The 22628-nt window shown below is 37.1% G+C and overlaps 1 protein-coding gene across 7 annotated transcripts in view; it reads left to right on the forward strand.

Annotated features, from left to right (window-relative positions):
* Positions 1-22628, forward strand: part of herc1 (HECT and RLD domain containing E3 ubiquitin protein ligase family member 1) — a 144138-nt gene that overhangs the window by 108829 nt on the left and 12681 nt on the right. For 4 of the 7 annotated variants that reach the window (XM_039773671.1, XM_039773673.1, XM_039773674.1 and 1 more), the window contains 21 exons: positions 660-928; positions 2221-2273; positions 2509-2709; positions 3861-4035; positions 4451-4718; positions 4843-5056; positions 5198-5457; positions 5728-5855; positions 11404-11540; positions 11667-11867; positions 11957-12087; positions 12167-12366; positions 12643-12763; positions 14085-14231; positions 14712-14813; positions 14899-15072; positions 15394-15687; positions 15843-15908; positions 15990-16115; positions 16700-16838; positions 17062-17243. In XM_039773671.1, coding sequence (XP_039629605.1) covers positions 660-928; positions 2221-2273; positions 2509-2709; positions 3861-4035; positions 4451-4718; positions 4843-5056; positions 5198-5457; positions 5728-5855; positions 11404-11540; positions 11667-11867; positions 11957-12087; positions 12167-12366; positions 12643-12763; positions 14085-14231; positions 14712-14813; positions 14899-15072; positions 15394-15687; positions 15843-15908; positions 15990-16115; positions 16700-16838; positions 17062-17243 — 3588 coding nt within the window. The remainder of the gene's footprint in view (positions 1-659; positions 929-2220; positions 2274-2508; positions 2710-3860; positions 4036-4450; positions 4719-4842; positions 5057-5197; positions 5458-5727; positions 5856-11403; positions 11541-11666; positions 11868-11956; positions 12088-12166; positions 12367-12642; positions 12764-14084; positions 14232-14711; positions 14814-14898; positions 15073-15393; positions 15688-15842; positions 15909-15989; positions 16116-16699; positions 16839-17061; positions 17244-22628) is intronic. The other 3 variants (XM_039773675.1, XM_039773678.1, XM_039773672.1) reach the window with 2 other exon arrangements.

A 22628-nucleotide genomic window follows, 5' to 3' on the forward strand; every position in this document is an offset into this window, starting at 1 on the left:
CTGTTCATCTCCTTTTTATATTTGTATTTATCCTAGAGGACTAAGAAGTAACAAGATTGTATTTTTGATGTGAATATATTGAATAATAATTGTGACATTAATCACAAATTACATGGGCATATTAATGTTTGGCTGGTTGTTCTGAAACTACTTCTTGTGTGCCGCAGACTGTATTGTTGTGTTTCTTGGTCACTGGAAATATTGTCCCTCCTTACACTTTCAACAAGATGTCTTTCCAAATGCACTATAGTTTAAAGACATCATAGTATTATGTCTAATGAAAGAGATAAGCACATCTTAAAAAGCAAGAAGCTTTTTAAAAATCTGTGGGACCCAAGCTGAATCAGAATTTCAAGCTAAGTCTGTTAGAAAAGATTTTCTCGGCTTTTAAAGTTTACTATTGGAAAATGCAAAATAATATTTTTTATTATTGGTTGTGAAGTATAAAAATGCTGCAGAATTCTAGTTTCATTGATATGCAGTTCTCAAATTTTATGGCCTGAATGTTACAGCTTTGATAAAATGTGTACCAACTAACAATACCTGGGTTTCTCTCAAGAGAGCTTTTAGAAATCTTATTAGAAAATAACTAGGGCAAAGCTAAACATTTCAGATACAAGTTCCAAAACAATCAAATCCTGTATGTTTTCATATTTCAGCATGTTTGTGAATCCGAAGATAGGGATGAAGTTGTCATCTGTGAACTCTGTGAAACAAGTGTTGCTAGCTTCAATCAGCACATGAAGAAAAATCATCCAGGGTGTGGTCGTAGTGCAAACCGTCAGGGCTACCGTAGCAATGGATCCTATGTTGATGGTTGGTTTGGAGGAGAATGTGGAAGTGGAAATCCTTACTATCTGCTATGTGGCAGCTGCAGAGAGAAATACCTTTCTTTAAAGAGCAAAATGAAGGTACCAGTCCTCGAGAGGTATGTAGAATGAACTGAAATAACAAAAACTTTATTCATTAAGTTTGAAATAAGGAAAACTTTCTGTTACAAGTCTTCTGTCATTTATAAACCATATATATGAGAGCAGACTTGAATTGAGCTTTGAGAATAGAGTCTCAGGGTATGCTAGCTTGGTCCAAGGCCTAAAGTACACTGCGATGAGAACGTCATCCAGGTGGGTAAAAGTATTATAGCAATATTATGCCTAGAGGTTAGCTTTTTCTTTTAATAATGCATATCTCTTTATTATAAAAAAAAATCCTGGGTGGGAGACAAGATGTGATCTCAGAAGACAATTTGACGTCCCGCGAGAGACACTTTAACGTCATGTGAGACAAGGCAGTGAGACAACATTTAAAACAAGTTCACAGACATCTAACCAAGCAGTTGTTGGAATGTTTTTGGCAGACAGACATCATGTGCTCCCAGCTCTTAAAACAACGACAAGCAGAACACGCAGCTTCACAGCAGCAGCAGGAAGCCAGCAGATGATCCGACTGATTCTCCTTAGTGTGCGTTTATTCCCCTCCATTTTCACGAGAGCAGCAGAGTGGCAAAAGGACAGCTGCTATACAGGCTTTAAAACGATCGACGCAAATCACAACAAGCAGAAATCGCAGCTCGACAGCAGCAACAAGCCAGCAGATGATCCGACTGCAACTCCTTAGCGTGCGTTCAGCACCCCCTTCACAATGCGAGCGGCAGGGACACGAGGTGGCAAAAAGACAGCTGCTGTAAGGCTTTTAAATGATCGACGTGCAGCATGACAAACAGAACAGGCAGCTCCACAGCAACAGAATGACAGCACATGATCTGACGGCATCTCCTTAGCGTGCGTTCAGCCGCCCCCCCTTCACAACACGAGCAGCGTTATACGTCCTGCGAGAAAGATTTAACCACGCCCGGGGCCGGAAATAAAGGACAAGTATTGTTTTTACAGAAGTTTTAAAGTAAAAGTGAAAATAATGCATATGTAACAATTCCCATGAAAATAACAATCTCTTTAAATTGTATAACTGGTAAACCAAACCCTGGGGGTGTGTGAGCGAAGAGAGCAGGGGGCAGAGCCCCCTTGTTTGTAAAAATTATTTGTTGTATATAAAGTTTTTTTTTTTAATTGGACAAATAAGGATTGCTGTTTACAAAACTTTGTAAAATAGCCAATAGATTGTCATTTACTTTGTTGATCTGTAACTGACTGCACTCTTGTACTCATTTTTTTAAATCTCATGCCTTTTTTTTTTTTTTTTTTTTTTTTTGCTTTTCTGTAGATACAAAGGACAGGCTCCTGATCTCTTAGGGAAGCAAGACAGTGTCTATGAAGGTAACTCGCTGGTTTACTAATTCTTTCATCTTTCTTTGAGATTAGACTGCATTTGAATAGATTGGAAACTACAGTTATTTTACCTCCATGAAGGCACCTGTAGTACACTTAAAGTGAACATCATATATATACCAAATGGCATTACCCAGTACATTTAATAAAATAAGATCTGCATCAAAATATTTTCTCTTAATCCTGAACACAAAATATATTTTTATTTTATTTTTCTCTGCAGAAGACTGGGATATGTTGGATGTTGATGAGGATGAGAAACTAACAGGAGAGGAGGAGTTTGAATTGTTGGCAGGACCTCTTGGTTTAACTGAACGGCAAATTGTACCTGAAGCAGTGCAATTCCCAGACAGTGACCCACTTGGTGCTACAGTTGCCATGGTCACTGCAACCAATAGCATGGAAGAAACCCTTTTACAAATAGGTATCTGTATGCATTTCTATAACCAATATCAGTAATATTAAAATATTCTCTGTGTGCTTAAAATATCTAGTTGCATGAGACCTGTGCCTCTAGAAGCCACATTAAAGCCAGTGCAATAGGAAGCAGTGCTGCTCTTGAGAAAAGATTTTGGGATGCATAGTTCTTTAGGAAGAGAGGAGTGTTTAGGTAAAAAGCCCATCATTATTATATAAGAAGTCTGGTTTCTGTTCTTGAGTAACCTGTATTCCTTTTTTCAATACTTATATGCGGAGAATCAAACTTTTGAATAAAATAGGTTTTGTGTTTTTGATTTTTTATCTCTTACATTTCTAGCAACCTATTCAAAAGATTTATTAACTCTCCAGTTCAAGGCAGTAACCAACTATGCATTTGAAAATAGCCTATCACAGGACTCATTTATATACATACACACACATGTGCACTTCTAGGCTAATTTACAATGGACCAGTTTAGAAATGGTAATTAGCATAGCATACTAGGCTGTTGCAGCAACCTGGAATAAACTTTGAAAATGCACACAAAAAATGGAAGAACATCCAGACTACACAGTGACTGAGTAGCCTGTAAGTGAACCTCCTGTGTCTTTGGATCTATAAACAGTAACATTAATGATAGTTTTACTGTGCCACACTCTAATATTATCTGTTTTAATCTATGTATTTCACTGTAGACTACAGTATAACAAAGACAAATCCTAGTAGGAAACACACAGGTCATGTCTCTGAACAGCTACAGAGTTGCTTATAAGACAGGAATCAGGGACAAAATAATGAATGAAGCAGGGAATGAGGCCAGTTGGTTCCAGTCATGTGGAGTAAGAGGTGTAATAAGGGCATGAATACATTTTCTTTCTTTTGTTTTGTGACATGTGAGACTTGCTAGTTTCTATCTTATATGTCACTCTATCTTGATTTTCTTTCATTCAAGAATAAGTTGAGTCAATGTCATAGTTCAGATAGGTACCTCTGACCTGTTTGATTTCTTTTTGTATATCCACTAAATCTTAAGTGCCATTAAAAATTAATTAGAAGTGCATATTCTGCATTTCATACTACTTAAGATCATGTAGGTTTTGAGTTTTATGAGGCTTTATGTTTTGGGAAAACTAATGGCTATATGATTTTTTTTAGGTTGCCATGGCTCTGTGGAGAAGAGTTCCTCTGGGAGAATCACACTTGGTGAGCAGGCAGCAGCTTTGCTTAATCCACATGATCGAGTTATGGCCCTCCGCAGAGTGACTGCAGCTGCCCAGGTGCTCCTGGCAAGAACGATGGTTATGCGAGCACTCTCCCTTTTATCTGTGAGGTGAGGACATTAGTCTAATGAAGGCAGTTTAACTTGCTATATGTTAAGCCTTAAAAAGGCAGAGACAAAAATCAGAAAAACTAGAAAACTGCACAGTATAGAATACAATTTATTTAAATGCAGTGTCCTAGTCTCCAGTCTTGGACAAGTAAAGCAAAATAAATTATAGGTTAGTGGTCTGTGCTATACTGAGATAACAGATGCATTTATTCTTGACCAAGTAAAATCTGAGGCTGTTAGTCCCATCACTTGTAAAGCATATCACAAACTAATATATGCCTCTTGGAAAATTAAGCTAGTTTCAATCATTTGCATCTATGCATTTGTGTATGTATATGGGGTGTTGGGGAAATTTTCTGTTGATATTCACCCTGACTATGCTTTGTAACTGTGTGAATTACCTTCATTGTTTTAGTGGTTCCAGCTGCAGTCTAGCAGCTGGTCTTGAGTCCCTTGGCTTGACTGACATTCGAACTTTGGTCCGGCTCATGTGCCTTGCTGCTGCTGGTCGAGCAGGTCTTTCTACAAGCCCTACTGCTGTCTGCAATTCCCTTGAGCGTCCCCGTGGTGGCTCTAAAGGCAACAAACCAATTTCATGTTTGGCGTACCTGAGCACAGCTGTTGGTTGTTTAGCTTCAAATAGTCCAAGTGCTGCCAAGCTACTTGTACAACTATGCACTCAGGTGACTTTTGTTACTCTTTGAATGTTCTAGGGGCTGACCCAGAAATTCACATTTGAAGTATCTCTTATCTATAGTATTTGCATCTGGATGAATTTGAAGATGTATCTTTGTGTATCTGCAACAGAATTTAATATCGGCAGCAACAGGAATGAACTTAACCACAGTGGATGATCCTATGCAGAGGAAATTTCTTCCCAGCTTCTTGAGAGGAGCAGCTGAAGAAAATAAACTGGTGACTTCACCAAACTTTGTTGTTACCCAAGCTTTAGTTGCCTTACTTGCTGACAAGGGTGCCAAGCTGAGGCCGAACTATGACAAGACGGACACAGACAAGAGAGGTTTGCTCTTTTTTCTTTGTGCATTTGTCACGGGGGTTCACACAGGCTGTTAAGTTTCTGTCCCACTTTTGTACTGCTATTAATTTTTATTTTTCTCTCACAATTTTCTCACTTGGGCACCATGTCGCTGTTTTGTTTAAGCAGGTTTAATTGCGCATTTGTATGCCCATCCTTCCTATAATCCTTCCGCTGTAGGCCCGCTGGAATTGGCGAATGCACTTGCAGCCTGCTGTCTCTCATCAAGGCTGTCATCACAGCACAGGCAATGGGCTGCTCAGCAGCTGGTGCGAACTCTAGCAGCACATGATCGTGACAACCAGAGCCGGCCTCAGACCTTTGCTGATATGGCAGGAGACCTGCGCAAATGTCCTTGTGTTAAACTTGAAGCACATCAAGGCAGGGTATGTAAAGCAGAATATCATATAGACTTACACACTTTTTGACATAATCTGCACTGTTAGACTATATCAGAACAAGGCTGCATTGTTAACTGTCTAATAAATGAGTACTTGATATACATGTCTGTATAGTACTTCAAAGTTCTGAATACAGTGTTGTACCAGAAAACTGCTAATTTGTGCAATGTTATGTGTTACTCTGCTGCTGAGTTGTAAGTTATTTGGTTTTTCCTACCCATTTCTGTGAAATTTTGATTGATGTTTTTGATCTAGGTGCTGGCATGTGGCTGGAGCAGTAAAAAAGGACTCTTGGTGACCAGTGGCACAGACGGAACAGTCAGAGTTTGGAATGTAACCAAGAACCAGTATACTCTGCAACAGACTTGCATCTTTAATAAATTGTACGTCAGTCTGTATACTTTACACTACCAGTCTGCCATACGTAAATTATAGACAGGTTTTGTATTTCTGTCTCCAACAATGTTGATTACCCATTCCTCCATCTGTTTATTTAAGAGGAAAAAAATGACAGCTGAATGAGAGTAAAGTGGCACTGATGGAGTGATGAATATCCCTGAGAGTCTATGTTTCAGAATATTTCAGTTCATGTCAGTCATGTTTCCAGAATAGAATGAAATTCTTTTCTTTCATTTCTGACCAGCATGTATCAATTTGTGTTAAGCTCACATGTCTAGTTTCCTTTTGATCTAAGCAGTAGGCTAGTACGCAAGATGATGCAGTTAGTAAGTATTCACAGTTTTAATATTATTATTAGCATGTCTCCCTTTACCAATGCATACTGGTATTGAAATGAAACAAATTATATGAGATTTTAGTGTAGAGTCCTTGCATTAAATTGAGGATGTTTACGTAAAAAGAGGGATAATGGTGCTGGATTTGCAGGATTTCTTATATGTAGTTCCCCATGTTTTAAAGAACCAAAAGTAATTAGGCAAATTCATATTTTAAACGTTGGCTTACTTAGTACTTGGTTCATCCTTTGATACAGAGCCTTCTCAGTCAATGACTACCTTAAGTCTGGAACTCATAGACTTTGCTAGGTGCTGAGTTTCTTTCCTGGTTATCCTCTGCCAGGTCTGTACTACAGTTCCTGCTTATTTCAGGGTCTTTTATTGGCTCAGTCTTGTCTTCAGGAAATTAAATGTAAGGTCAATAGGATTTAGGTCAGCTGACTGACACTGGCCTTCAGGAACATCTTTTATCCTTGAAGAACTCATTTGCAGCTGTAGTATGAAGCACTGTCCAATACGTTTTGATACATTCTGTTAAATCTGAGCAGATAAGATGTCTCTTTATACCTCAGAATTCACCCAGTTTTATTAGCAGTCACTTCATCTGTACTAATAAAAGGCAAATCCCTCACTGACTCACTCATCACTAATTCTCCAACTTCCCGTGTAGGTAGAAGGCTGAAATTTTGCAGGCTCATTCCTTACAGCTTACTTACAAAAGTTAAGCAGGTTTCATTTCGAAATTCTATGCGTAACGGTCATAACTGAATCCTACTTATGTATGTATATACGGCCATAGCCAGCAGCTCGTTCGCCATGTGAGGCGGAGTTGCGTCACCCATCACCACTCCTCCCACGTAGTTGGCTGCCTGCCTATATTGCGCCCCCCATACCCACACCTCCCACGTAATTGAGTGCCTGCCCATATAAGGCCGTCCGTCAGCAGCAATCCAATAGACACGCTGCCGCTACAAGGTGTTTGTCATGCCTAAGACAAATATGATATTTGCGAGATACAAGTTTAGTGAGAAGATGAATGGTATAAACAAAATTTTTGATCACTTTGTAATGGAGTTAAAATTGCTGGTGAAGGACTGTGCTTATACAAATGAAGATGAGATGGTCAGGGATACAATAGTGTTTGGCACAAACTCAGCAAAAGTGCAAGAAAAAATTTTAAGTGTCGAGTCTGAGCTAACATTAAATAAAGCCGTGGACATCACAAGATCGCACGAGATAGCACAAGCACAGCTGAGAACCTTCGATGCATGTACTCCGAGCGGCTCATGTGAACTGACTGTGAACACAGTACGCAGACAACAAGCAAGAGTTCCAAAGAGCGCTGAACAAAAAACACATTACACAATTGAGAAGGCAGCAAAAGAATATGAAGCGAGTGACGCATACAAGCATATTCATAAGTGCGGCAACAAAGCACACGGTGGAAAAAGTCAATGTCCAGCTAATGGAAGTGTAAAAAATGTGGTAAGTTGAACCACTTTGCTAAAGTTTGCAGGACTGGGAAAGGTAAACCCGTACATGCAGTGTGTGATGTCTCAGATAAAGAGGAAGATGAGCTGTTTATTGATGCAGTAAGAAAGGAACAACCCTCTGAAGCTGAAGAAGCCTTTGTAGACATATCAATAGGAAAGCAAGGTGTAAAGCTTAAGTTTAAATTAAGTTCATAGACATGCTGCCGCTAAATATTCACAGGCAAATCCACAACTTAATACCAGGAATGCCTGTTAAACATCATAGATTCACAAGTATAGATTTGGGTAATGAACACTTCGATGAATGAAACCTGTTATCTTTACAACGGTTGACAAACACGGAATGTAACTTGAACACAACACATCTTCCAAATACGAACCTTATTGAAAGAAATAATGATAATCAAATCCTTGATGACAGCAACACTCATAACAGTCACAAAACAATTACATTGATAATCGAGTTACGTTATTTTTAAAATGTTTCCTTTTCTTTTTTATAACTTCTTTAACACACTACTTCTCCGCTGCGAAGTGCGGGTATTTTGCTAGTCAATAATAAAATGGTGCTACAATTGCCAGTCATATATATTCATCATATAACACTGCCTGCATAATGATTCAGAGATGTGATGTGGTATTCTAAGGATAATGAACTATCCCTTTCATTCTCTACACCTTTCTCTTTGCATCATTCTGGTACAGAGAAATCTTTTTTTGATTTCCCCATGATGTTCCAGAACTATATATCCATCCATCCATTATCCAATCCGCTATATCCTAACTACAGGGTCACGGGGGTCTGCTGGAGCCAATCACAGCCAACACAGGGCGCAAGGCAGGAAACAAACCCTGGGCAGGGCACTAGCCCACAGCAGCAAAACTATACAGGTTTTTTGAATTTATTCCTAACAAACTGTACCCTGGCATATCTGTTCTTAAGGCTTAACAGTGGTTTGCATCTTGTAGTGAACCCTCTGAAATTATGTTTGTGCAACCTTCTGGTCATGATCATCTTAGACACAGCCTCACATACATCCTAGAAAGTGTTTTTGGCCTGGCCAACAGTTGAAAAGAGGGTTTCTTTACAAATAAACATTATTATTGACAAGCATTTTTCTGTCACCCACTACAGGAGTCTTTCTTGGTCAGCAGACCAGATACTGTATTTTTAAACTGTTCATTTTGACAAACCTACATTTTTTGCTATGTCTTGGATTTTTTTTTCACCCTCATAATGGCAAATATTTTTGGTCTTCATGTTGAGTGACAACAGTAACAGATTCCAAATAAAAAAAACACACAGAATCACCTGTATCCCTTTATCCAGTTAATTGTGTTTGGCTTAAAGATGGAGTAACACACATTCGGCTAATGAACAGCTAAGTAGACAGCTAATTATTCTATTGTAGGGACTTTCAAAAAGGGGTGACTATATATAAGAAGTGCTGCAATTTCCATAAAAATTACCCTATTTTTATTTAAATACCCTTTGGTTTAATGCTGAAAGTCTATGCTAATAAACCATATTTTATTTAATTTCAAAGCCAGTATGATTGGGTGTAGTGAGCCACGCTAATATCAATTTGTTTCACTGTTCAAATAAAGTATTTACAAACTGCACTTTATGTGCTCTGAACTCCATGCAGCAATCTCCTGAGACTTTGCCCATTTGGGCCCAATTTTCATTGTACTGTGGCATTTTACAGAACTATTTAAAGAGAATGTCATTAACTGTATTGCTTAACTTGCACTCAAAATCAGAGATGGTACAGCAAGTTATAAATTATGTTTTAGTATCTTGGGGAAGATGATCGTGCAAAATGCAAAAATAATTTAGGCTGTTGACCTACTTTTTTGCAGCCTTTGTCGATTTTCGTAAAGCATTCGACTCAGTTTATTGAGCTGCCCTGTGGGACATCCCGAGACTTTGCGGGATCCCCCTGAAGTTTTCAGATATCATGGCCGGTGTTTACACTGGTACTGTGAGTGCTATGCAGAGTGGCGGCAGAACCTCTGAGTTTTTCCTAGTTGATTTTGGGGGTCATCAGGGGTGTATTCTTTCTCGCACTCTATTATCCTAGATAAAAACCAAGATCCAGGCTTTTCATTTTTTTTTTGTTCTTTATTTTGCCTTATACAATTTCTCGTATTAGGAATTTGTTAGTTTTCGCATACCCCTTGGGGTCAGAGCGCAGCCATTGTACAGCGCCCCTGGAGCAATTGAAGGTTAAGGGCCTTACTCAAGGACCCAGCAGAGTAGGGTCTCTTTTGGCAGTGATGGGGATTCGAACCGGCAACCTTTGGGATACCAGCGCAGATCCTTAGCCTCAGAGCTCTTGGGTACAGCCATTAGAAGTGTGTCTGTCTGTGAAGAGAAGGTTGACATTGGTGACCCTTCCTATTAAGTCAATAGACACATTGGTAGAGTATGGTGAGTCATGAGGTCATTGGAATTGGGTGTGTGGTGCTCCCGATATCTCTGCATAAGGACGAAAGTCCAAGTCTTTAGATTCCAGGTGTTCCAAGTTTTGAGACAAAGACCTGAACTCCTTCGGTACTATGTCTCTTCAGAGAATCCTTGGATACCACTGGTTTGACTTTGTGTCGAATGAGTGGTTGCTCATTAAGCCCCGAATGAGGCACATTACCTGCATTGTCAGCAGGCGTCAGGTATGTCACTATGGCAGTGTGGCGTGATTTCCCAAGGGTGATCCGGCTCGCAGAATCCTCATTGCTGAGGATGCAAATGGCTGGACCATGCCAAGGGGATCACCTGTGTAACACCTGGCTGCTGCAGATAGATGGTTATTTCTGGAGGATGATAAATGGCCTGCGTGTCTGCCTGGGGGGTTGCCAACAGGGATCCTGCGCTGTTTCATTGTGTGGTCAGTGTGACAACATGCTGTACCAGTGCATGCTTCATAATCTGACCCGACCTGACCTGTTCAGCTATATTTTAATATTTAATTGGAATTGGAGAACTAATGACATCTTTTAATTAATAACAATCCAAAAGGCAAAGGTGTCTAATGTCTGCAAAGGAGGGATATTAAGATTCACATAAAAAGTAATAAGAAGCAATGCCCCTGAAAGCCATTGCAGTATTTTCTGTTTGTGGTGTTTACAGCAGAGAACGTGTGTTCATATTCGGCTGACACTGTTTTGGCACTCTTTTGTGGGCTGAATAATTTTCCCAGTTGTAACTTGTCAGTCTATCTGCTTTTCTTATACAAGGAGCATGTGTGAAACTTTTTCTTTTGTTTTTACTTTTAATTTTAAATGGATTTTTAAATTACAATCATCTTTTCTCAACTTTTGAGAATATTACTAATGGTCCTGTTATTGGAGCACATTGCCTCATCTAGGAAGGGTTGAAAATACCTTCCACCCCCTCATCTCCCCTACATATGGGATCTTATATTTTTAATGGCTAAGTGATGCTTCTTTTTTTCCAAGTTTTATTCAAGCTGCCTCCACTCTAAAAGATACATGGAAATAATTTAAAAAAATTTTGGGCATTGTGTTTTAATGTAGAGAGAAATTACAAATATTTCTTATCTGTGCAGCTGAGCATAGATTATTCTTATACAATATCAGACTTAGAAATCAAACTTTCTTTAAACTTTGATGCTTCTATGAGAAGTGTTGGATGTCAGACTACAGTGATGAATATTTTTTCTCTGTATTTTCCTATGTCGCAGAGATGATACATCTGAAGAGAATCTTGCTGACCTTGGTTCCCCTACTGACAGCATCCTGCCTTCCGTTTACTGGAGTGTTAGTGGGAAATACATTGCAACAGCAATAGAGAAAATTGTCAACATCTGGCAAGTAAATGGTAAGTGCTGGTAGGCTACACAATACTAATACGTGAAAATACAAGTAATTGGTATACACTTAACAAAACTAATAACATGCCATTTACTAGCCAACAGGTAACATTGACAGCTTTATTTTATTTCAGGAGGAAAGGGCCTAGTGGATATTCAGCCACATTGGGTGTCAGCTTTGGCATGGCCTGAAGATGGACCTGTAGCAAGCTGGGCTGGAGATACATTAGAAGTTTTATTGGTGGGTCGTATGGATGGTTCTCTTGGCCTTATTGAAGTGGTTGATTCATGCACAATGCACCGGCTGGAGCTTCAGCATTGCTATAGAAAAGAAGGCAAGTGTACTTGATAAAATAAATCTGAAACCGTGACTGCTGCCAGTTTATACAGCATGACAAATGCTTGGTCTTTCTCTTTTTAACAGTTGCTGTCACAGGCATTGCTTGGTACAGCGAAGATCAGCCATTTGCAGTCGGGTATGCTGATGGAAAGCTTTTGATTGGAGCCAAAGAACCATTAGACAAAGGAGCAATAGTAGTTATTGATGCACACAAGGTACACTAATTATTCTGTGTGGAATTCAAAACATATATGGTTTAATAGAAAAGCTTAGCCATTTCCTTTAATTTCTCAGGAATCTATTACCAGTTTGAAATGGGACCCTAATGGGAAAAACCTGCTCACGTGTGCAAAAGAGGAGATGGTAAAGTTATGGGCATATGCTGAAGACAGGTGGCAGTGCCTTCATGTTCTTTCTCACCCAGCTGTAGTCAATGGCATTAGCTGGTGTGGCCTGCAAGGAAAAAGCTTCAAACCAAGAGCCATGCTAGCTACGTATGTACCAGCAGTGTCTTATTCTCTATGATTTACACACATGGCTTTATTTTTTCCTGTTCTTTTATCTTTTTAGATAAATGCACATTCTTTAGTTGCTGGTCTCTCTTAGTATGTTCTGCTGCAGCAATTTTTTCTTAACTGATAATATGGATTATTTAATTTTGGCTGAGACTTTTATAGGATTAATATTTTCTAGGCAGCTGTTGGTAGTTTGAGCATGATAGGAAATTTGACTTTTTTGATTTGATGTTTATGTTGTATTTTTAACATTAGATGTTGCCAGAATGGGTTGGTTTGTGTCTGGACCATTCCTCAAGATCTTTTAAGCATTTCAGAATCGGCATCATGTAGTTCAGATGGATGGTGGGAACTTGAGTCGAAAACCAAACCAAAGGTATGAAAACTGCCATTCCATCTTTTGAGGTATTATAACTATTCAAAATAAGAGCAACCACATTCATCCTAGAACTAAAGAGCATGTTTCAATCTGAGTGACTTGGAGACAAAACCTCTTTAATCCTAAAAAGAGAAGAATAGATGGGTACTTAATCCAGGTTTTGAAAATTCTTAATGACATTGATAAAACTGTTCCAGAAGCATCCTTTCAATTTAATAGTCAATCATATACTCCATTATTGCAAATCAAGAACAGGTGCATTTAGGGTGAAAGACAGGAAGCACTTTTTTACAAATAGGTTGCAAGAAACTGGAATAAAATACTAATTTATGTAGTTGAAGCAGCAGCCAAATAGTAAATGTTTTTCAATTAAATAGATATAACTTTGTTAGGAACTAATGAAGTAAGTTTGATGGCCTGAATTACTTTTTCATGTTTGTCAGACATCTTAGTATTCTTATGAACTTAGTAAACAAATGAATTACAGAAAGCTTTTTTTGTGGTTAAATTCATTCTCTGTAACAACACAGAAGCTTAAAAGCCAAAATAATTCTAATCATGATATTATACTCATGGCAACTGAAGACTTGATCTTCTAGATATTAACTATCTTGACAATGAAGTCTTTGCAATAGTTTAAAAGTGAGGAAAGAAGAGTAAAAACATAACATAATGTGTAGGCAAGAGCTCTTGTTATGCCTTCTTTTATTTTTAAGTAGATATTAACAAAAGAAATGGCACAAAGTATATGCACATTAATTTGAGATACAAATCACAAGGAGGGAACACTTTCTATGTCCAAAGACTTTATTTACTACCACTCACATAGCCCTCCACTACAGAGTACTTGAGTCCTATATCTTTGTGTAACCAAGCATCTTTTTTTATGATTTTACAAATGAACCAAATAGTATATTTTGGGCTTCTCCTACTTAGACTATTGAGCAACTGCTACATTATTGTGGTAGAAACTTATGATACACTTCCATGTATACAAATGTGACATACTTTGAACTAGTTGGTCTTATTGCTGTGTCACATTTCATTTCACTTGGCTTGCATAACATCTGTTATATGTTTCACATTTGTTTCCTGTATGATATAGCGGCTTGTGGAAAAGACCAGAGAAAAAATACATTAGGCTAATCTAATCACTCAAATTGCTTACAGTAGTGCCCAGTTTGATGGTCTTATCTCTTAACAAGGACCAGTCAGCTTCTGGAGGAAAAGTAAATGAGGAGTGGGGTTCAGTTGATATAATTGATGTAGATTAGCCTCTGTGATACCATTTTTGTATAATAGTTATTTTTGTTTGCAGGACTGCTGCAGAAAATCAAATGAAGCTACTTGTGTTCTTCAGCTTAAGGGCCATATAACACCTGTGCGAACTGTTGCTTTCAGTCCAGATGGCCTTGCTCTAGTTTCTGGAGGAGTTGGTGGGCTGATGAATGTCTGGTCGTTGAGGGTGAGGATGAGAAGCTGTTCATTCACATGTTTTACTTCTGCTTTTTAATTAGCAATATAGTAAGAACTTTATGGATATGTCCATCTGTCACTATTTTTTCCTGTCTCATAAGTCTCAATTTATGCCTGCCTGTTTGTTTTTCTTGGTTCTATTTTAAACTTTCGTAGCATATACCTGCAGGGTGTGGAAGTGAATTAAAAGTCTAGTTCTCACATATATGGATTCCATATGCATACTTTCGTCAGTGTAAAACACACTGGAACCACTGGACATCCAAAAATGAGAGTTGTATTAAACTGTTTGTTGAGCTATTCTTATTCTAGCCAGCCTGCCCTTTGCATATATATATAATTTTTTTTTTTTTTTTAGGGTACACTTAACAGGAATTAGTGTTAATTAGCAACCTTGACTAAATGTACAATATTCTCTTTAAGTGGGCTTTAGTTTTCTGCAGCTACCTTTTTTATGTCCTCTTTTTAGGATGGATCAGTTCTGCAGACAGTTGTCACTGGGTCAGGTGCAATTCAGAACCTCACATGGATACCTGAAGTAGGAGTTGCTGTTTGTTCTAACAGGTCAAAGGTTAGTTGCTATAAATAAAAGAATGAATCAACTGCTGTGGTTTTAGCTGTTTGTTCATTAATTTCTGGCTTGTTGTCTTCTCAAGGACATACTGGTTGTGAACTGCTCCAGTGAATTTCTTTCTACCAATCACATTTTGGCTACTTGCCGAACTGCTCTAAAAAAGCAGGGAGTTATTGGGCTGAACCTTGCACCTTGTATGAGAGCATTCCTTGAACGACTGCCACTTATGCTACAGGAGCAGTATGCATATGAAAAGGTAATAGAGGTGTGACAAGAGATGTGACTTTTTCACTGAATCTAAGCAATGGCCAGAAAAAATGTGGTTCCTTGTGGGTTTACCCACAATAATGTTTATGTACTGATTTGTAGTGCTAAATTTGACTTAAAAATAAAGAAGCTCTCATAAATGGATGTGAAAAAGGTAGCGGTGGGTATATGTTTTCCTTCCCTCTGGACAAACTCAAGAATCATGACAGGTTTTCAGTTATTTAAGTGTTTACTCATGTTTGCAGATTTTACTGAGTGTTGCTTTATTTTGTTAAGTTTGACAGTTTGTGTTTTCTTTGTTTACTTCTAGCCACATGTAGTTTGTGGAGACCAGCTTGTTCATAGTCCATATATGCAGTGTCTGGCGTCACTGGCAGTTGGTCTACACCTGGATCAGCTGTTGTGTAACCCACCTGTACCACCTCACCACCTTAACTGCCCTTCAGAGTCATCTGCTTGGAACCCTAATGAGTGGGCCTGGCTGGACTGCTTTTCCACCACAGTAAAGGCAGCAGAGGCCTTGGCAAAAGGAGCTCGCTTTCCTGAAGCCTTTACAGTTCCAGACCTAGAGCCTGTGCCAGAGGAAGAACTTACACTTCTGATGGTATGATGAGCATTTTTTTGTAAATAAGATTCCTTTTTTAGTTTTATTTATTTTACTTTGATAAATGAATTTTATTAGTGATTTTGAGTTTACAAATTTCTATACTGTGTAATCATAAGGATATTAAATAAAACAATGAATAACTATGTTAACAGGACAACAGCAAATGGATGGGTGGAATGGATGAGCAGATAATGTCATGGGCAACATCAAGGCCAGAAGTAAGTTGCCTTAACCACAAGCTCTTCTGTATTGTTGGTTAGCTTTGTGTGCTTTATCCCATGTGTTTGATTTCCCTGCAGGACTGGCATCTTGGAGGCAAGTGTGATGTCTATTTATGGGGAGCTGGACGACATGGGCAGCTTGCAGAAGCTGGAAGAAATATTCTAGTGCCAACTTTAACGCCATCATTTTCTCAGGCTCAACAAGTAAGAAGCCAGTGCCATCAAAATGTGTTGATTTTGAAATACTATAGAAATGGTGTTGCAGTTCTTGTTTTTATCTCTTTTCTGTTGACTTTGTATTTGCCAGTGCGGCAGTATGAGCATTCTCCCCCAACAAGAATAGAGATTTATAGAGCAAAGATGAGTCAGTCTTCAGTGTTTTCCAAGGATAGCCACTAAGGCAGCATAAGTGATATTCTGTTCATTACCCTCTAGCTACAGTTACAGTAAAAGTGTGTTATCTGAACAGTAAAAGTGTGTTAACTGAATCTCCGTCAGATTTTTGCCTCTTATTGTGCAGGATGAAAAAGCAGGTGTTGTAAGAATTCGAAGGACCATATTTTGGTTGAAAGTGAGATATTAAGAATTTCACTGGTAAGAAATAGTGTCGTGGAAGCAATGCACACATCTCTGATACTCACTAAATAAATGTTAATCAGCATCTTGCAGCTTTACACGTTAAGAGCACAAAATTGCTACCAACAGGTCCAATTAAGCTCAAGTTATGTGCTTGTGACACAGTTAGAACTCACTTCACCCAAGGAATGCTAATATGCTTTGTTTTGCAGGTTGTCTGTGGTCAGAATTGTACATTTGTGATCCAGGCTAATGGAACTGTTCTTGCTTGTGGAGAAGGCAGCTATGGGAGACTTGGGCAAGGAAACTCAGATGATCTGCATGTCTTGACTGTGATTTCAGCATTGCAAGGTGTTGTTCATTTTTACTAATTTTGCTAATTTAGTATGTATTTTAAATCAATACATATACAAAGTTTTAATTGCTATTTAATTAAATTGTAGTTTATCCGTTTGTTCATTTTAACTACAAGAAATTGAAGTTCATTGCTCATTTTACATCTGTGGACATGTGAAGTTAGTTCTTTGGAATTTCAGAAACGGGCCACAGAATGTCTGCTTTTGTGTTTTTCAAGGTTTTGTCGTAACACAGCTAATCACATCTTGTGGATCTGATGGACACTCAATGGCACTTACTGAGAGCGGAGAGGTCTTCAGCTGGGGTGATGGAGATTATGGAAAGCTGGGCCATGGAAATAGTGACAGACAGAGACGCCCTAGACAAATTGAAGCACTTCAGGGTGAGGAAGTGGTACAGGTCAGTGAATCTGGAATGACAACTTGTTGATGATATCTGCACTTACATGCTGCTAATGGAGATACTAGTTGCTTCTTATTTTATTCCACAAATTCTTTATATTTTCCAAGGTAGATCTTGACAAAGGACATAAAGGGTAGGATGCAGGAGTTGACAAAAGTGAACATTGTCAACAAAAGTTGCATAGAATGCATTATTTACTTTTATTCAATAGGTGGCAGCAAAGACTGCAAGATGAACTGACTCATTCAAAAAATTACCTACTTTACCTTGCAGCTTGGCATCAAATACTGGTAGTTTCTGTCTTTTTTTTTTTTTTTTTAATCGTCTTCAGTAAATGTTTTGTGTATTATCTGACTACTGTTGAATGAAGGTTTTGAGATCTGAAAAGAAAGTCGCAATGACATGATGCTGATGAAAAATAGTGTCAGCAGTTTAACATGTATTGCAAACCGACATACGCTTCAAAATTATCATGTATAGCATGTTCATACATTTATTATTTGTATGTTTTCCACAATTTGATGAATTAAACAATATTTTTCACACAAAGTGAATTTTTCTGAAATGAATTTGGCCTACAATCATAATGGAAAAATAAAATCGGTCTCAAAAGAAGTTAATGTTGTAATGCAAAAGATTTTATGGTTGGATGCTTTTGGTTTTGTTAGTTTTTTTCTTACATTTAAAAGTGGCAATTTAATAATGGTTTTGTCCAAACATATAAGAAATAAAATTTAACAAGTCTACTTAATAAATTAGAGTATAGGAAGTATGCATTAAAACCATTTTTAACAAAATTAGGCCATTTACCATAAATCTTTTTGTGTTCGTTTAATATTTTAAAAATATTTCTTAGTCATGGATTGTTGGAATGCAAGCTTCTGCTTTCCACTACACTGCTTGATAACTTATTCCATGTTTCTGTAATTTTCTGTAGTTTTGAAAGAAATTGGTCTTTGAGCAAATTACACCCATGCCTTTAATATTCTTGTTCAAGAAAACACTGGTAAATACAAGCAACCATTCTACTGTTGAAGAATTATAAATATATCTGTCATGTCACTTTTCATTTTGCTTAAAAGATAATTTGAACTTAATTTTTTTACAGTCATAGTCTGCTTTCATTTGCTCCAGATACTTCCTTTATTAGGTGACACTATATTTAGTAAATTTAAAACAAAAGATGGGTCTGCTATTTGAGTGCCATACCAAACCATAAGTGAATGAATTATGAATATTCACCATAAGTGAATAGTAATTCAAGTACAGAAGGTATTCCTTTTTCTGGTAATATTTTAAAACGAAATCAGAACAATGCTTATTTCTGACAAAATTTATTGTGTAATTTGACAAATAGGTCACTTGTTAGAGTGTGTCTGTTTGTGTGTATTTCTTCTCCGTGGTGACAAGTTTACAAGAAAATTGTATACTGTATATTGTCTTACATTAGTAGTGTGGCACTAGTAAACTGGAGTGATAAACTTTGGTAATTACTTGACTGGATTTTCTGAAGGTGTATGATTGTGTTATTCATGGTGAAAAAAGAAATTACAATTGTGGAGATACACTGTATATATTTTAAAAGTGTTGAGCCTAACCTATTACGAGAAATACCAGCGACACCGAACATGTTTTATTTTTCCGCCTAATCCCCATGAGCACTAACACACTTAGAAATTTTATTTAGCTTCTCTATACCACTCTAAAAAATGTTTTTCCTTATTCAACCTTCCTTGTTTAGCTCACTTGGATGTCTTTTTTTTTTAATAGCACTTCATTTTGGTGAAGAGATGGTGGTTATAGTTCACAAATTTGGAGAGGTTATGTGTGTACGGAATCTGCACTTCTTTAAAAAAAAAAAAAAAAAAGTAGCTTAGACATTTTTGAATATGTATGTTAAGGGTGTCTATATATAATCCTTAGCTTCTTTGAGAACTCTTGATTAAGTATCATCGGGTTTTCTTTTCACTCTCTGCATTCTTAAAATTTTCCATTACTTCTCTAACACTACCTTTAGTTACTGTCACAATGCTGACCTCCTCATAGGTGAAACTTCATGATTAAAAAAAAATAATCATTCTCTTTCACTTTTGTTTTATTTCCCCCGTCTCTGGGATGTATCAAAAGTTTATGGCAGCAAAAAACAAAGAATCCTCTGATTCTTCTTGCCATTTTTTTCTGAAAGATGAATTTAATTCCTCCCTTTACTGTACCTGTTGTTGGTGGAGTTTTTCTGAAAACTGCAGTTCACACATGGAGTGCAAAATATAAAGCCATGTAGCCAAAGAGGTATTTAAATGTTGTTAAGCAGGATGATAACACTACAAAGTAATTTAACACATCAACAAAATATTTATATATTATTCTCAATTTGGAGTAACTAGTTTCAGTTAGGAACATAATCAGAAAGAGTTTGCCTATCAAGGTACTCGCTCTGTTTTCTTGCATCCAAAATCATTCTAAGTTGGTTACGATTATTTGTTGCCGATAGTGGACACAGTTCAGCTAATCCATTAATCTATTCTGTTATAAAAAGTGTTTTAATTAAAGGTATACTCAATTGAAAGAGTCAATTTGGACTTCTAAATACAAATTCAAACATTTCATATAGTGACTTGTAAAGTACAATGCCTTTTTGTTCACCACTGGGTTGTTATTGTGTAATTAAAATAAATAAAATGAAATGTGCTACATCACCCAGTGTACCAAACATAAAATACACAGATATTCTTAGATCCTTTTATACCATCTCCCATTTGATGGTGAGTGACTTACCTTGGTATTTTTTCTATAAAAATGCGTTTTAAATTGAGCATTAAGAAGAATTTTAAATTACGAAAAACTATTTACCCCAAGTCATTCCATACCTACAGATATTTGCCTTTTGTTGCAGTTAGTCTTGTTTTGGTAAATATTAACCAAGTGTTGGATTATCTAATGACATTCTGGCAGAAATATATTTACCTTTTATTGTTCATTTGTGCTATATAATATTACTAGCAGAATACCCGCGCTTCGCAGCGGAGAAGTAGTGTGTTAAAGAAATTATGAAAAAGAAAAGCAAACATTTTAAAAATAACGTAAGATGATTGTTAATGTAATTGTTTTGTCATTGATATGAGTGTTGTTGTCATATCTATCTATTTATATTATATATATATATATATATATATATATATATATATATATATCAAAATACCTGCATTGGCAGCGAGAAGTAAAAAGAAAAGGAAACATTTTAATAATAACGTAACATGATTGACAATGTAATTGTTTTGTCATGAGTGTTGCTGGTATATATATATATATATATATATATATATATACACACACACATATATACATACTGTATATACAACATATACATATCTACATATATACTGTATATACACATATATATACAAATCTACATATATATATCTACATATATATATTAGGTGGGACTCGATTAAAAAATTAATCCAATTAATTAGAGGCTGTGTAAGAATTAATCTTGATTAATCGTATGTAATCGACACGAATTTGCCCCAAATCGCAAATGTTTTTTTTTTTATTTAAAACGGTTTTAGTGGGCTTACAGAATCAAATAATAGACATGGACATGAATATTGTAAACTGAAGCTGTTTTAATTTCTGAAAAAAGCTTTAAACTGCATTTGAATTCAAAACAGAAACAAAAATATCATCCCTGGTTAAAATTGGGCAGACTTAAAAATAAAGTGGTAGTTTAAGTACTTTAAGTACATTTTCAGAATAGTATTGTCTTTAAATAATAATAACCAAAATTTCAACATAAAGTGCAGTTTTCTTCTTAAAAAATAAGTCAGAAACATAGAAGGTAATTTGACCAGCTTACTCTTTAAACTCTGAGTAACATTAGCCAAAATTATTTTGTACATTAGGCTAAAACAGTGTGATCATTGAACATTTTGTAATTAGATGTATTTAGAATTACTAACGGTCACGGAAGTCCAATGATCCCCAGTAAGAGCCACAAAGTCCGCTTTCTGTAATGCATCTAATTTTGCTTGCTTTTCAGTGTGCACAAAACCATGCTTTTATCAAGGCTTCGCTGGTAGTCGAAATGATCAGTCGAGGAACGCGCTTTATTCCGACTCTAACATTTTTGTAGCTGTGATGTGTGCATCAGTGTAATGGATGTACCAGGAAATCATGCATTGACAAAAGTTCCCGCTTGCTTGGAATTGAAAGTGTGATTAAATGCGCTATTTTTAACGCTATGGAGTACATGCATCGAAGCTTCTCAGCTGTGCTTGTGCTAAGAAAGGGAAAATTTTAAAAATAACGTAACATGATTCTGCTAACCTAATATTTTTCATACGCCCCAAACCAAGGAGATGCTAAGGTAAAATGAATCGGTAGCGCAGACATAGTCAGTACACCCTCTCGAATCAACCTCAATGTCGGCGTAGAGGCTTAAGACTCTACAATTAGCCACAGCGTGGCTTGTCTATGCTAAAGTATGTATTGTAGATCGGGTATATATATACATTTATATATATATACCCGTATCGCAGTGGAGAAGTAGAAGTTATGAAAAGAAAAGGGAACTTTTTAAAAATAACGTAACATGATTGTCAATATACAGTAATTGTTTTGTGAGTGTTATTGAATGTTGCTGTCATCAAGGATTTGATTATCATTATTTCTTTCAATCAGGCTCGTATTTGTAGGATGTGTTCAAGTTACATTCCGTGTTTGTCAATCGCTGTAAAGATAAGAGGTTTCATTCATCGATTAGTTCCTTACTGCATCAATAAACAGCTCGCCTTCCTTTTATCTGAGATGTGACAAACTGCATGCACGTTTTTTTACACTGTCTTCCTTTAGCAGGACATTCACTTTTTCCACCGTGTGCTTTGTTTCCGCAGTAGCTGCACTTATGAATATGATTGTATGTATAAGACGCCTATATTTTTTGCTGCCTTCTCAATTGTGTAATTCGGTTTTGTTCAGCACTCTTTGGAACTGTTGCTTTTGTCTGCGCATTGCGCCAGTTCACGGAGCCGCTTGGTGTTCTTGCATCGAAGGTTCCCAGCTGTACTGGTGCCATCTCGTAATGTCAGCTAAGACCCGCACTTAAAAGTTTCTCTCGCAGTTTCAATGAGTTTGTGCCAAACACCACCCTGACCATCTCATCTTCCTCTGCATAAGCACAGTCCTTCACCCGTGAACATTTACCGCAGTGTTTGTATTGGATTGCCGCTGATGGACGGCCTTATATGGGCAGGCACTAAATTACAAACGCTAGTGGCAGCCTGTCTATGAACTTAATTTAATATAAACTTACGGTTCACGCTGCTTTGTTTCCGAGTAGCTGTACTTATGAATATGCTTGTATGCATCATTTGCTTCATAATG

This window comes from Polypterus senegalus, chromosome 12 (genome assembly GCF_016835505.1).
Source record: "Polypterus senegalus isolate Bchr_013 chromosome 12, ASM1683550v1, whole genome shotgun sequence".
NCBI classification, from domain to species: Eukaryota; Metazoa; Chordata; class Cladistia; order Polypteriformes; family Polypteridae; genus Polypterus; species Polypterus senegalus.